This window comes from Nyctereutes procyonoides, unplaced genomic scaffold (assembly GCF_905146905.1).
Source record: "Nyctereutes procyonoides isolate TBG_1078 unplaced genomic scaffold, NYPRO_anot_genome, whole genome shotgun sequence".
Classification (NCBI taxonomy): domain Eukaryota; kingdom Metazoa; phylum Chordata; class Mammalia; order Carnivora; family Canidae; genus Nyctereutes; species Nyctereutes procyonoides.
In genome coordinates, this window is record NW_026575047.1 from 36508425 (window position 1) to 36523626 (window position 15202).

General features: G+C 41.0%; 1 protein-coding gene across 2 annotated transcripts in view; it reads right to left on the reverse strand.

Annotated features, from left to right (window-relative positions):
• ADAMTSL3 (ADAMTS like 3) overlaps nt 1-15202 on the reverse strand; it is a 339164-nt gene that overhangs the window by 132146 nt on the left and 191816 nt on the right. For both annotated transcript variants that reach the window (XM_055326615.1, XM_055326614.1), the window contains exons 10-14: nt 11476-11587; nt 5803-5941; nt 4672-4722; nt 3627-3831; nt 1248-1395 (exon numbers count right to left, since the gene is read on the reverse strand). In XM_055326615.1, coding sequence (XP_055182590.1) covers nt 1248-1395; nt 3627-3831; nt 4672-4722; nt 5803-5941; nt 11476-11587 — 655 coding nt within the window. The remainder of the gene's footprint in view (nt 1-1247; nt 1396-3626; nt 3832-4671; nt 4723-5802; nt 5942-11475; nt 11588-15202) is intronic.

Sequence of the window (15202 nt, forward strand, 5' to 3'; positions counted from 1 at the left end):
ACTTCCAGCCTATCAGCTTGCTTTCTTTTGCTACAAATTCTAGTTGTCCTTGAGTAAAGAAATCACTAGAGAAAATCAAATAACATAGCTGTTTAGAAAGTTGGGAGGAGGAGAATCTGTGCTTTGGTTTACTTAAAATTTGATTGTTGTAGTTGCTGAGGGCACTCATTACCAATTACAACCATCATGCAGGAGCAAGATGCATGCTCCCTTCTGTCCATGAAGCCTCCCTAAGATATGAAGAAATAGTAGTTATGAGAGAAGAAAGGAAATAATTTTGGACTGCTGCAGAGAAATCACAGACACTAAGAACGTGGCTGTGACAGCACCATCAACTGTATAAGGAAGGAGGCAAGATTTCCCTGATGAAGTTATATAACCAGGATTTGTCCTTTCCATGGCAGCCAATGATTTTTCTGGAAAGCAGACACAGTAAATCAATATTTGCCCAATGGTTGATTATGAGGCTGTTTGTATGGACAATGAACCCTGAAATAATGAAGGAGAATTTTACTATCCTTTCTAAGATATTAAGGAAGACTTCTTGGCACTAACAGGTGGGAATAATCCCTCTCTTATTTCCAGAAAGGAAATACTTGTCATAAGGGTTGGAAAGATGACCTCACAAAAATATTCGGAAATAATCCTGAATAGAGAGGAACGTATATCTGAGAGATGATACCAAGGCTTCCTGCCCCTGGATGCTACCCATTTCTGCTAATTCATGTGGAACAAATAGGAACAACAAAAGAAACTCTAGAAGTATCTATAGGTCTAGATTGGGAGCTGAAAGTCTTCATTCATTCCATAGTAGGCAACAGGACACATGACGAAGAGGATGTATAAAATACTGTGAGAACAAAGACTGAGAACCCTAGGGGAAATTTCCTCCTCCTCTTCCTCTTTATTCTTCTTCTCCATTTCTACATCAACCTTTTTCTCTTCCCATTCACCCTGCTTCTTTTTCTTCAAAGCAGGGATTACACCAAATTATTGTAATTCTTGTCACACCAAGAAACATTAGTGTAAGCCCAGACAGATATGAGCCCCTCTCTATGTACTGAGTCAATACCAGCTCACTTCCACTCTGCATCCCCCCAGATCACTTAAACACATCGGTCCAGCTTCTTTACATAGGTGGACGGGTCTATTGCCATCTACAGGTGAAACCATTTTTTAAGAAAGTAAGTTGAATGTAAATGCTACGATGTTGGAAAACACATTTGTTTTCCATACCACAAACTTACCTTTTGGTTTATAACATGGGATGGGAATGATACATTCCTCTTTAATGTGTAACTTCAGTTGTGGGTTGCATCCACCAACATGCTGTCCACGGTGATTGATACACAGAACAACGCGGTAACGTAACCCTCGGCCACAAGTCACTGTGCACTTGAATGAAGAAATGAGAGGCCAGTGAAAGTCTTGCTCGTGTTATGACTCATGCCAAGAAGAGCCACTCATTTACATGAATATTAAGCAAAAAAGCCTGTCAGACAAACATGTAAAGAAGGGGCTAGAAGCTGATTTTCAGTGATTCTTATGTTTCAGGGCCCCTCTTTTGCAAGGCATCCTTCCAATTCTCCATTTGAAAGGTATTTTAGATGAGGCCACAGCACAAGAAAATCTGAAATGCCCTGAAATCTTTCTGCTCAAATATGAGAGAAACCTGATAGAAGTTTTCTCAAATTTGATTAAAAATTTTTATGACATTATCCAAAGTAAGTTGTGAGCATGGAAAAGAAAAGCTTTTTTAAACTATTAATTAAAAAATCAAATTCTGATCAATCACCCCACTCTTATGACCACTGAACAAATATTCTAATCAACTGAGTGAGGTTTGACATTAGACCCTATTTCTGGGAAACTGACTCCCCAACCTCAAGATTTATCTACTTGAAATATATATGACACTGAGAGGCTGTTGCATACTGGCCAAGAAAGAAACAAAAATTCTGCCCAAAGATAAAGAAAATGGTATGATTATAAGGTATAACTATAGCAGAAGTGATCAATCCAAAGGAGTATTGCCTCCTCCTATTCCTCCTCTTCAGGAAGCTGGACATTTATTCCAACAATGCTGTCAGTATTTATGTTTCCAGAACCCCTCTTTGGAGCTGAATATATCTGTAATGATAGCAGATTCTTGTTACTGAGAATGTATTTAATTTTTGTAAAGAAATGAAAAGTATCAAAAGGCAAGAAAGGTAAATGAGATGATTTGGTTAACAACCTTCTGTTTTGAAACTATGAGTGACGATAAAGTCATGATATTGATACGGGTGTGTTGGCAGGGGTGCTATAAAAGCTCTAAAGCCGGGATCCCTGGGTGGCGCAGCGGTTTGGCGCCTGCCTTTGGCCCAGGGTGCGATCCTGGAGACCCGGGATCGAATCCCACATCAGGCTCCCGGTGCATGGAGCCTGCTTCTCCCTCTGCCTGTGTCTCTGCCTCTCTCTCTCTCTCTCTGTGTGACTATCATTAAAAAAAAAAAAAAAAAAAAAAAAAAAAAAAGCTCTAAAGCCAACACAAAACATGTAGATGAGACTTGTAAGAGCTGAAAACAAGTTCTGCAGGTTATAGAGTTAAAAATCTTGATTTCTGATGATAGATCATAATGTGGTTTTTGGTACATCACTCAGGAGTTCAATAACTGAAAATCTTACTATAATAAAATCCTCCCACCTCAGGCTACTTATTTATGTGAACAAGGTTTCCTGGTGTGTACATACAAAACAAAACAAGAAATCCGCAGTTAAAAATTAAGAATAAAATTACTGCTGAACCCATCTCTCATTCTGGCAATGGACTATTTTTTCAAGGCCCCCTCATTTTCTAGAAAGATTGATAACATTGTTTACCAAAATTTGAAATCTATTTATTATTTCTAATACTTAAAGCCTAATGGCCACAGGAAAATAAAATAAATTTATTTCAAATAAAATTAATTAATTTCCATCACCATACATATTTTCTTGGAGAAAAGTAAGAGTTTAAGCAATAAAAGACTATAAAGCATAAAGGTACTTTATATTAAGATAAATTTCTATGGGGAGAGTAGATTGAAAATGTGAGTTCAAGGGGGAAAAATGTAAACTATCCAAATTGTTCAAGAAGAACTTCTCCATGTGTTTTTTTTTTAAGGGAAAGATGGCAAGGGTAGAAATTAACATGGCATTTACATTCTGCTGGACACATTTTTTAGCCATAACACTTTTATTTTTAAAATGCCAGCATTCACAACATGTTAGAAATGACAGTCTTTTGATACTTATTATTTAAACTTACACAAAAATTTTAAATGTCAGGGCACCTGGGTGGATCAGCAGTTAAGCAACCAACTCTTGGTTTTGGCTTAGGTCATGATCTCAGGGTCCTGGGACAAGCCCCACAATGGACTCTGTGCTCGGTGAGGAGTCTGCTTGTTCCTCTCCCTCTGCTCTTCCCCCCTCAAATAAATGAATAAATAAAATCTTTTAAAAAAACTTTTAGATATCAACCTAAATATATGTGAAGGCGTATATAATTTTGCAAACATCTTTTAGGGGGTATGTGAAAAAAGGATCAACAACACCTTGATTAAAGTCTGAGGTTTAATTAAAAGTGTCCGGTCCTCAAATCTTACCTGAGACCACTCCATGGCGATCCACTTGGGGCAGTCAAACAGGTTGCAGGTCTGCATGACCTTGGGTTTGGGAGCATACATACACTTCCATTCTTCCACCTGGAGTATCTCTCCATGCATGGACTCCTCCACACACACGAAGCTCCGCCTCTGAATCCCACCTCCGCAGGACACCGAGCACGCAGTCCAAGGATTATGTTCCCAGCTCAAAAGCAAACAAATAAAAAATACATTATTTGTCATTTGCTTTTTGTTTCAAGCTTACTAAGGTGATGGATGCCAGGTGTGGTTCAGTTGAAAGCACACAGGGCTTGGAGTTATGAGACTTTTATCTTGACTGCCACACACAGTCCACAGTAACGGGTACTTCACTCCTCTGATCCTGAGGGAATACTATACCTGCCCTTGTGCCCTTCCCAGGGCCATTCTGAGAATCACATTGGTTAAAATGGAGGGTATGAAAGGATTCTTTAAACTGTCTCTCCATTATAAATACAGATAATACTACTAGAGAATAACAGAAACTGAAGGTCAGAAACTAGTCATCTGGGTGTAAAAGGGAATTCACATTTCCTGACCAACTGCAATGCCTGAGCTCCCTCTGTACTAGCCAGTTACCCAAGGTGTATTAACACCTTCAGTAATGGGAAATGTCGCTGTTTGAGGGAGCATATTCCACCTAATTCTTTTTTTAAAATACTTTATTTGTTTATTCATGAGAGACACACAGAGAGAGGCAGAGACACAGGCAGAGGGAGAAGCAGGCTCCTTGCAGGGAGCCCAATGCAGGACTCGATCCCAGGATCCTGGGGTCTCCACCTGAGCCAAAGGCAGATGCTCAACCACTGAGCCACCCAGGTGACCCCCTAATTCTTAGACAGATCTTCCTTATTATGGAGTTGAAGTCTGCTTTCCCTTAGCTCTCTGTAAAGGATCTAATATCTATCCCTCTTACGTTTCAGACTACTGCCACAGATATTTCACAATTCCTTGCAAACTACTTAGAGCTAACTGCAGAATGGAAAAAAGCAAACACGTAACTCACCGAGGGAGAGGCTGGAAGTGGTCATAGGGCATGATCTCTTTAAACCCATCACTACAAATGAAATAATTGGGACAATGTCATTTCTCAATCAATTAACATATTTATTAGTTTGACCAATATAGACTTGACATCCCAAAAGACAGAGCTCTTTCAGATTGAAAACTATTTATGCAAAGTGTTGGGAACTCTTCCTAAAAGCTCAGCTACCATCTTTTTGATTTTTGGGAACATTTCCAGCACACGCCATCCCCAGTTATATGAAAATACAGAAACTAGTGGAAGGAAAGAGTGTTTCTTAATTTAGATAAATCTATTTTTTATCATCTAAAAATATTTTTTGGATATAATATATTAATGATATTAACACACTATCATATTAGTAAGAATATTCAGAAAAACTTTATTTCATAGAATTTTTCCTTTGAAAAGGTCTCTATTAATAATTATGTTCACCTGGGATTACAGGAAATGGGCAGTTCAGTGATAGGAAATGAAATCCACTGAGAATGCTTCCTTTTCCACTTGCACACTTCTGCCGCAGCCAGCTGGCAGATGTCAGGGGGATTCTGGGACTTGATATTGTGCTGTTATTTTAAGATACTGTAGTAAAGCCAGGAAACTTCCCCAGGCAATCCAAGTCAGCAGGTACTAAATTATGCAACAGGGATAGTTTATGCATAGCTTTTCTGCTTTGGCATTAAAACTTGTACTTCCTTGCACAATGCATCATTTATACCGAATTTAATGTGAACACTTCAAAAGTCAAAACGTGGTAATGGGTGACCCAGTTTAAAAGTGAAAATGGTGAGTTCAAGATATTTATGACTAGCAGATGGACAGGACCTCATACTTGGACGAAGAGATCTTTCCTATTGTGTATGCAGGAGATACTCAAAGAGGTTCGTGACAACGGGGTAAGTATCCAAGCGCACACACACGACCAGACGGGAGAGCCCCAGACCCAGTGAGCTGGTGAGCCTGGTCCCTGCTGAGCAAGGTTACAAACACAGATAGGGCCACTGGCATGTGTTCAAGGTCACATGGTGCAAAGGTCACTGCAAAGACTGATCAGTCTCAGCCACAGTTGATTTATTTCTTTTTAGAGCAAAACCCACAGGTAATTATGCAAACCTTGATGGGCAAGGGTCCATGCTGCACTCCTTCAGTTTGGGTTTTGGTTTTACGTTTTCGGGGTAGTAATGGCAGTAATGGTCAGGAACCACCCTCTTCAAGCGGATATCCACACATTCAGCTGAATTGAGCTGATAACCTAATGGAAAAAGAAAAGGCAGTTCTGAATACTGAATGGTGTCCTTTTCACGTGGCAGTGATCACTTGCCACACAGTTTTTTTCCCCTCAAGAAATTTAACTCAATGTTTCTCATGCCTGGCTACACAATGGAACCCCTGGGAAATTCTAGCACACATCACTGCCTGAGTCCCTTCACGGTCCAATGAAGCCAGAAAGGCTGTGGCTTGGTCTAGAAAATCGTGTTTTAGGGATCCCTGGGTGGTGCAGCGGTTTAGCGCCTGCCTTTGGCCCAGGACGCGATCCTGGAGACCCCGGATCGAATCCCACATCGGGCTCCTGGTGCATGGAGCCTGCTTCTCCCTCTGCCTGTGTCTCTGCCTCTCTCTCTGTGTGTGACTATCATAAAAAAAAAATTTAGAAAATCGTGTTTTATTTTGTTTTGTTTTGAACCATTTTTAGGTTCTTTTAAGATAACTAAAATGTGTGGCCAAGATTGGGAATGATTACTGGAACTGATTACAGTAGTCTAAGCACTTTCAACGAGAAAGTTACAACAGACTCCTTTATAGAATACCTGAACCTTGGGGCAGAGGTCCATTCATTGGCCTGTCTCCTGACCGTCCCCATGACTTCCCCTCTTTGCCTGTCACCACCTGCCTCTCGGTTCCCCCAGAGATATCTGTTCTTTGTTCATATGTTCTTAAATATACATCTGCCTTATATAATGTTGTTTGAGGGTATCTGTTTTAACTAAATAAGTATTTTAAATCTTATTCTATTTTCTACTTTTCTCACTCAACATAACATTGTCGAGAGCTACCCATGTGCCTGGTAGGTGCTTCCTCCCACTGCTTAATATCCTGTTGCTGGTGTATACCACGTTTCACTCTTTTGCTGTCCTGGGGGTTGTGGGGGCATCTCTGATGCCAACAAACTTCTCTAACTAGGGAAGTAAGCATTATAGGGAGAACCCAAATCCATTTCCTATACCACCCCCTGCCTCCAAAGGCTTCAGAGGAGAAGGGATCAAGACTCACTTCCGATTCTATTAAATTCAAATTGTCATCTCTAAGGAAAGTGAACATTCCAAATGGATGAGTGCTATAAACTTTAAAAACTCACAAAATGAAGCTTCTATTTCCTGAAATATCTGATTCCAGGTTTCCTGTCACTACATAAGTGTCATGCTAAGTTAAAAAAAAAAGGCAATTTTTCAAAACCAGAATGAGCTCTTCAGGGGAAAAAAAATGCCCAAAGCTAAGCTCTCAGCCACAGCCAATTGGTCTAAAGGTTTAAAAATACATTTAAGGGCTTGATTGTCGAGAGGAATCTGATTTTATAAACCACTAGACAGCTTTCTGCAGGCCATGGGTTGGATGTAAGCTGAGTGCAGAAGGACAGACTGGTATGCATTATAAAAAGCAAGGTTGAAACCGCAAGAACGAAAATCCAAATGGAGTCAATAAAATGTTACTCGGGTGCCAATATCTGCCAGAGAATCTACAATATCAGATGGTAGCAGTGATCCCAGAACTCTCTCCAGGCTAATCTTAAGAGTCCCACGTAGATGATTACAGATGAGACCAGGAAAGTCCATCCAAGTATCTTAGGAAGCAGGGAACTAAGTCCCCTGATTATCTGACCACTCAGAAATGGCCTTTTCATATATCATGTACACTTGATTACTGATATAATTAAATTCTGGTAATTCTCTCCTTGTGGGTTTTATGTGTGTGTTTTTATTTCCTCCAACACAAAAATAGAATGAAATTATAGCTCCTTGAATTAAAGAAAAATCTTTCTTCTAAATGGAAATATACTTCTAGGAGACAAAAAGCATACAGGTGTTTATCATTTTAGGAGAGACAATTTTCCTCTGTAATTTTACGGCAGTACAGAGATAACTTAAAGAGAAGGAAATAAGGCAGATTGGCTTCCTATCCTATATTATGAACAAATGTACTGAGATTCTGCTAGTGTGCACAAAATGGCAGGCTGCAAGGGGAACCCCCAAAAGCAGCCTAAAGTCTGCCTCTGTTCTTACAACTACCACTCTGCTTCTGCTTGGTGGGCAGACTCACTGCTGGGTGCTCCCATCCATGATTCTAGCAGGGCTGAGTGTGTCTTTCATTTGGTCCCCATGTATGAGACATATTTGTTTTCCTTCCAAGGATTTAATCAACGGAACTAAGCCAAATCCCATTACAAATGTCCCTCCCAGAAAGTGGAAAGCTTCTCTTTTATCTTCTGTGTCTGAATGGGAACATCTCTCTGAATAACTGGGTGTGAGAGTTAGCAAATAAATTAAAAAGAAAGAGATGTTTGTTTTCCTGCTGAGTAAGAATAAAAAAAGCCCCACCAGCTCTTTGCTTTTGTTTTGGGGGCCATGAGACACTCTGTGTTCCCTGGAGCCATGACCCACATGACTCTGAGGTGGTAGGATTCTGCTTCTGGATATCAAGTGTACAAGGAGGGATCTATAGATATGTCCCACTTCGCCAGAGAGCTTTTCACTATCAGCACTGAGTCATGTATGTATCTCATAATTCATCACCAGAAAATGCCAGGAGTGGGGATGGCCAGAACTCTGTAGATCATGCAGAGACATGGTTAACAAGATTCAGGCTTGTCTAGACTCTGACATAACAGGTATTTCCCGAGCACTCACTAATTGCCAGGCACTGTACTGGGCTCCTTGACATGTGTCCTCTCATTTTGTCTCCCAATGATGCTGCAGGGAAGGGGGGATCATCCTGTTTATGGATGATCAGATTGATGTTCAAAGATATCTCAGAGCAAAGTAGTGGCAAAGCCAAGGAGTGAGTCCAGGTCCCTGAACTTAAGCTCCATGGCCACACTGCCTCTGGATGTAAATGTTGTCACACAATTTTTGGAGAACAAGTTTGGCCAGAATGAGCCTGAGGCCCAGGTCTGAAATGACTCATGGAACTGACACAGATCATGGTCTCAATTCCAAACACTGTTTCACCTCAATCAGCTTTCAACAAGACTAAATGTGTTGTAAGAATTTCCTTGGGGTCACTGTTGCAAGGTCACTGACTCAAAGCTCTGAAGGAGCTTCTGCCTGAGAACAATGTTCAGCATGTTCAACAAAACTGGATTTCACGTTCAGGGGGAAACAAGAATGGCCTGAGAGAACGTGAGGTTCTGGCAGGGACTTAAAGATGATCTCCAGCATTTTGTTTCCGTCGTATTTATTTTTGTGATTGTGTTCTATTTATGGCAACAGATCACAGTTTTCCACTCTGAGGTGATCATATTAGATCCTTTTTGGTGCCTATGTTTATGTAAATTTTTAAAAGGTCCATTGAAAGAAAAAAAACGTAAGTTATAGTACAGGGGTAACACAGATACGCAAAAGCAGTGAGGTTAATATGGCTACAGCTGATATCCAAAGCCACTGCTTTAGAGAGCAGTGGTTCTTTTTTTTTTTTTAAGAATGAATGAATGAATTTATTTGACAGAGAATGTGCACAAGCAAGGAGTGCAGCAGGCAGAGGGAGAGGGAGAGGAAGAAGCAGGCTCCCCACTGAGCAGAGAGCCTGACGCGAGACTCTATCCCAGGACCCTAGGATCACAACCTGAGCTGAAAGCAGATGTTTAACCCAGAGCCACCCAAGTGTCCCATAGGGAACAGTGGTTCTTAAGCTTGAAACTGCACCATAATCTCTTGAAGGGACTGTTGCACAGGATTGATGGACCCCAGTCCCAGAGTTTCTGATTCAGCAGGTCCAGGGTAGGGGCCAAGAATCTGCATCTCCAACAAGTTCCCATGAGATGGAGATGTTCCTGGCCCAGGAAGCCCACTTTGAGAATCACTGCTATCAGATCATAATCTAGGAGTCTACTGCCCACGCCTGGCCCAAGAAGAACTCACTGGGAAGGTTAACTTTTTACCTTGTTTCTAGAGCCCCATGCAACCCCCAGACTGTTTCTCTTCCATTCCCAGCAACACCAGCTCCTTCTGGGGTCTGGGCCACTCAGTGGTCCCACAAAGCACCTGCCTCCTGCTTTCACTAGGAGCCTAAATCCCAGAAGAGAGCAGTCTGACGTACACATTCAGGAGAACCTGACGCTGGCTGAGGAGCCCTCCGTGATAAGCCTGTGGTTTAAGGGAGAAAAGGCAGAAGCTGCACTCAGTTTGTGGCTCTCTGAATAAGCTGATATTCTGTAGCCCTGCAGGGAAGCAGTGGTTTGGGGCCGGGCTGACTTAGGCTGGGCTGAAGGAGGAGGATTTATTCTAGTCCTTCAAACACAACCATACCTGAGCCTGCGTACTCTGATCTGTTCCCAGGTGTGGTAGGTGGTTGGGGGAGATATAAGAGGAAAATCAGTTAGAGCACGGGGCTCTGGCAGCAGACAGACCTGGAGCTAGATCCTAGCCATGCTGTCTACTAGCTGAGCAAACAGAAGCTCATTCTTTAGCTTTTCTATGTTTCTGTTTGTTCACACATAAAACAGGCATGGGGCGGGTGGCGGCAGTGGTGGGGGGACCTGGTGGCTCAGTGGTTGAGCAGATGTCTGTCTGCCTTTGGCTCAGGTCATGATCCTGGAGTTCCAGGATCGAGTCCCACATTGGGCTCCCTGCAGGGAGCCTGCTTCTCCCTCTGCCTATGTCTCTGCCTCTCTGTGTGTGTCTCTATTATATAAATAAATAAAATCTTAAAAAAAACAGGCATGAAAAGAGATCTTTCACAGGTTTGTTTGGAAGAAGAAATGTGAAGATGAGTGCCCTAGCTCACGGTTTGATACACGTAAATGCCCAGCACTGTTGCCCGGTGCTTTTGGAGGAAGTATCAGCATTGAGTCCCTCTAGCAATTCTAGTAACTGTGGTTCCTGGAGTGGCACTAGTGTTGAACCATTTACCTTCAATTTAAAAATTCAGTTCATTAAAAGAGACTTATCTCAATGGAGGCTCTGGTCGCCTCCTCATTTCCTCCAGGCAGACACTTCCTCCATATTAAACAGATGATGATCCTCCACATGAGCCTGCAAATATGTGTAGCACATGTGCAGAGCCATGGGTTAACTGGCCCAGAGCCTTCCTCAGCTGCCTGTGAAATCTCTGAACTAAGTGATCAGTGAGCAGGCTCTCCCCCTCACCACTTAGCAGCTACCCCTTCTGTCTTTGGTAAGTTCTGTTTTGGTACCTGAGGGAGGATAGGGTGAAAATCTAAATGTTGGAACCAATGCATCCACTGACTCGATCAGACGGGGCAAGCAACCTGGTCTCTCTGTTTTTCAGGTTTTCCGTGGATAATTAAAAATAATACATGCTTTAAGGATAATCAAAACAAGATACTCAAGAATTAATGTAAATATGTTTCCTGCTTTTTGCTATAAGTAAAAAGTGTTTTCCAAATCCTGTTTTCATCTGTCTTCAAGAATAAAGATAATACCACTGCATTCCAGCTGCTGAGTGGATGCCATGTATTACACAAACACCAATTTTGAAGTCAGCTTAAAAAAACACAAGTGTGTCATTTCTAACTCTGAGCCCTGGCATTCACAAATGAAGTCTGTGCCTCACCTCCTCCGCATGTTACAGTGCAGGGAAAGAAGTCAGTTTGTCTCCACTGATGACTGATCGGCTGGTAGAAGAAGAACTGGACCACACTGTCTTTGGCCACAGTGTACCTGGTCTGGACAGAGAGAACTGTGGTCATGTATCTGCATACACCGAGTAGTGCTTCCCGCACCTTTCCAAATGTGATGAATCTATTTCACTAATGTAGGTAGACAATCACATATCAATCACAACAAACTATGGCACATGAAAATTCCAAAAATTCTAACATGTGATAACATTTCATTTAGGTTTGGCATACATGGGGGCTCAACAGATCTTGAACCAGTTTCCCTGGAGTCATCCTTCCAGAGGATTCCATGCCTGTGAATGAGTTCTCAAATGTGTAGGTGGGCTTGTTTGTTTGTGTAACTTCTTTTTCCTATCTTATATATCTGATTTTAATTTCCATGAGAGCAGGGACTGGGACAGGCTGGGTTTGTTTACAACATGGGACATAATTGGGATTCTTACACTTTCAATAATAACATCTTTAAGCAAATCCTTCCAAAAAGGTTTTCTGAAAGCACAACAGCAAAAACTCAAACACACAGAAATACATAGTGTTTACACATGATGTTTACTAGTGCTCCAGAATCTAACTAAAGAGGAGAAAGGGTACCACAGTGCATGTGCAAGCAGAGGGAAGAGGGAGGTACTGCTGCAGGACTGATGCAGCAAAAAGAGAAAAAGAAAGATGAAAAAGAAGTTGAGTTCATGCAGAACTGATCCAGAAATGCCAACACACATCACATATGGAGTTCAAGTCAGAGACCTAGAGTAAATGAGTAGCCGATATTTGATGATGTAATTTCTGAGAATTTCCTAGACTTTGAGAAAGACAGGTATACTTGGTTCAAAAAATTTTTATCAAGTTCTGAGCAGACATTTTTAAAAAGTTACAACCACCAAGATAAAGAAAAATCTTAAAAGTTCAGAAAGAAACAAATAAGATTACCTACAAAGCATTGGCATCAAATTTCTCACAAGAAACACTGGATTCAAGAAAACAAAATCATACCTTTAAAGTGATGAGGAATAATAACTTTTCATCTAGAATTCTTTAAATTATTAACCAATAATCAAAAATCAATTATCAATCTATGAATGATCTATGATCAAATTAACAATCATAGTCAATGAAATAAAGATATTTTCAGACACAAAATGACCAAAACTTTACCACTTGAGACCTATCGGAAAAAAAAAAGAAAAAGCTACTAAAAGGTACCAAACAAGACTAATAATAGAAAAGCAGAAGAAGGTAGTGGATGCAAGAAACATAATGATGAAATCAATCAGTAAAGCTTATTTATAAATGTAAATAAATAAGAGTTGACTAAAAAAATAATACTTTGATGTATCTGATTATAAAACAGTATAAAAAGTCCAGCACGAGATGTGTTGTTGGGGAGGAGAGGCAGAGCAGTGTGGTGGGGGAGGGGGTGTACAGTGGTCATAGGGGCACAAAACATTTCTAAAAGGTTTTTCTCTAGCTATGGAAGAATGGTTTGTCTCTGATGACTCCTGCCAGTGAGAATAAGTGAAAACACTGCCTAAAATATTTTTTAATGTAGTTGAAGGCACCAGAGAACTACCATACTAGTGAGTGTTTGCAGGGCCAAGATCCCAGACACAAAGGAAGCCCAGAGAGGTGAGCATAACACTTGGCACCCCTTCTGGCACCACATTTCTGCTGAAGGCATTTTCCATCATGCAAGTGGTGACTGAGTGGCTGAGAAGCTGAGCAGACCTGTCATCAGACTCGTGTGGCTGAGAACAAACACTGGAGCCCAAGATCCACCAAGCTGATGCCTTACTGGTAAATGCCCCAGGCACCCAACTGAGACCCCAAAAAGCTCTCTCCTAGGAAAAAGTGTGAACTGGAAGTAGACCAATTTTCAAAGGGAATGAAGGCCAGGTTCAAATTACTTCAATTCCTGTTGGCTGAAGGTAATTGGCTGCTAATCTGTGTTCCAAAAGCAGAAATTAATCCAGTGTCAAATCATATCTATAATCTTTCATCTACTATACGTAGCAAAACTTAAAAATAACTAGGCACACAAAAAGTAAATTTTAATAACAACCAAAAAAGGTGGAGGAATAGACTATAAGTGGAATTACAGAACATCCAGGTATTGGCATCACCTGATAGAAATTTAAACACCTATGTATACTGCCACCACCCCCTCTAATTCTAGCTTTGGCTTCAGCTCATGTCTCACAATACTCCTTCTAGTCCCAGGGTATTAGAGCATCACTGTTAGCACACAGCTCTCCTTAGGCTCTGTTTTTTAGAAAGCCTAGGCTAAGATACGGTGGTTACAATGCTTAAGAAACTAAATGACAGGGATCCCTGGATGGCTCAGCAGTTTAATGCCTGCTTTCAGCCCAGGGCGTGGTCCTGGGGTCCCGGGATCGGGTCCCACATTGGGCTCCCTGTGTGGAGCCTGCTTCTCCCTCTGCCTGTGTCTCTGCCTCTCTGTGTGTGTGTGTCTCTCATGAATAAATAAATAATTAAAAAAGAAACTAAATGACAAGAGAGAGAATTTCACTACAAACAAGAAGCTACAATAAAAATAAAATGGCAGGGGTGACTGGGTGGCTCAGTTGGTTAAGCATTTGCTTTTGGCTCAGGTCATGATCCCCAGGTCCTAGAATTCAGCCCCCGCATCAGGCTCCCTGCTCAGTGGGGAGCCTATCTCTCCCTCTCCCTCTTCCCCTTCCCACCCCCATGCATGTTCACTCACTCTCTCTCTCAAATAATAAAATAAATAAAATCTTAAATAAGTAAGCAAATAAATAAATAAAATGGCGATTCTAGAAGTCTGAAGCATGATCATTTAAATCAGTATCTCAATGGATAGACTTGACAGTGGATTAGACTGGAGTTCAGCAAATATTTTCATAAAGAACTAGATAGCAAACATTATAGTTTTCAGGCCATATCATCCCCATTTCAGTTATTTGATGTGGCTGGTATAGTGAAAAAGCAGCCACAATCTATAAACAAATGGCTTTGGCTGTGTCCCAGTAAAATTCCACTTACAAAAACAAGCCATCAGCTTGCTGGCTAGGATTTGCTGGCCCCTGGATTACACATACTTGAAGAGAGAATCAGCAAATGGACAGGTAAGAAGGAACTGGAAAGTAGACATTGAGAGATAAAGGTATATACCTATAGCCCCAGAAAAAGAGAACACAGAGAATACAATAGAAATAAATGTGCAGGAGCAATAAACAAGAATCTTCCAAATTTCATGGCGGATATCAAACCAGAGTTGTGAAGCACCACAAACCTCAAGCAGAAGAGAGCCACTAATTACCTCACAGTCAAATGGATGAAAACAAAAACCAAGGAGAAAACACTTAAAAGCAGCAAAACCTCCTAAGGCACAAAAATAAGACCAACAGCTGACTTCTCAACAGAATTAACGGAAGCCAGAAGACAATGGAGCGATACCTCTAAAGTGCTGAAAGAAAATAGTTTCATAATGGTAAAACAGTCACATCACTAGAAGAGGTAACGACTCTAAATGTGAATGTACCTAACAATCTAGCCTCAAAGATAAATAATTTGAAATAACAAGATTAGAAAAAAACTAAATAAAGGAACAGTCACAGTGGCAGTTTTACCATATCTCTTATGGTAACTAATAGAATGAGCAGACAACAACCAGTAGGCTATTAT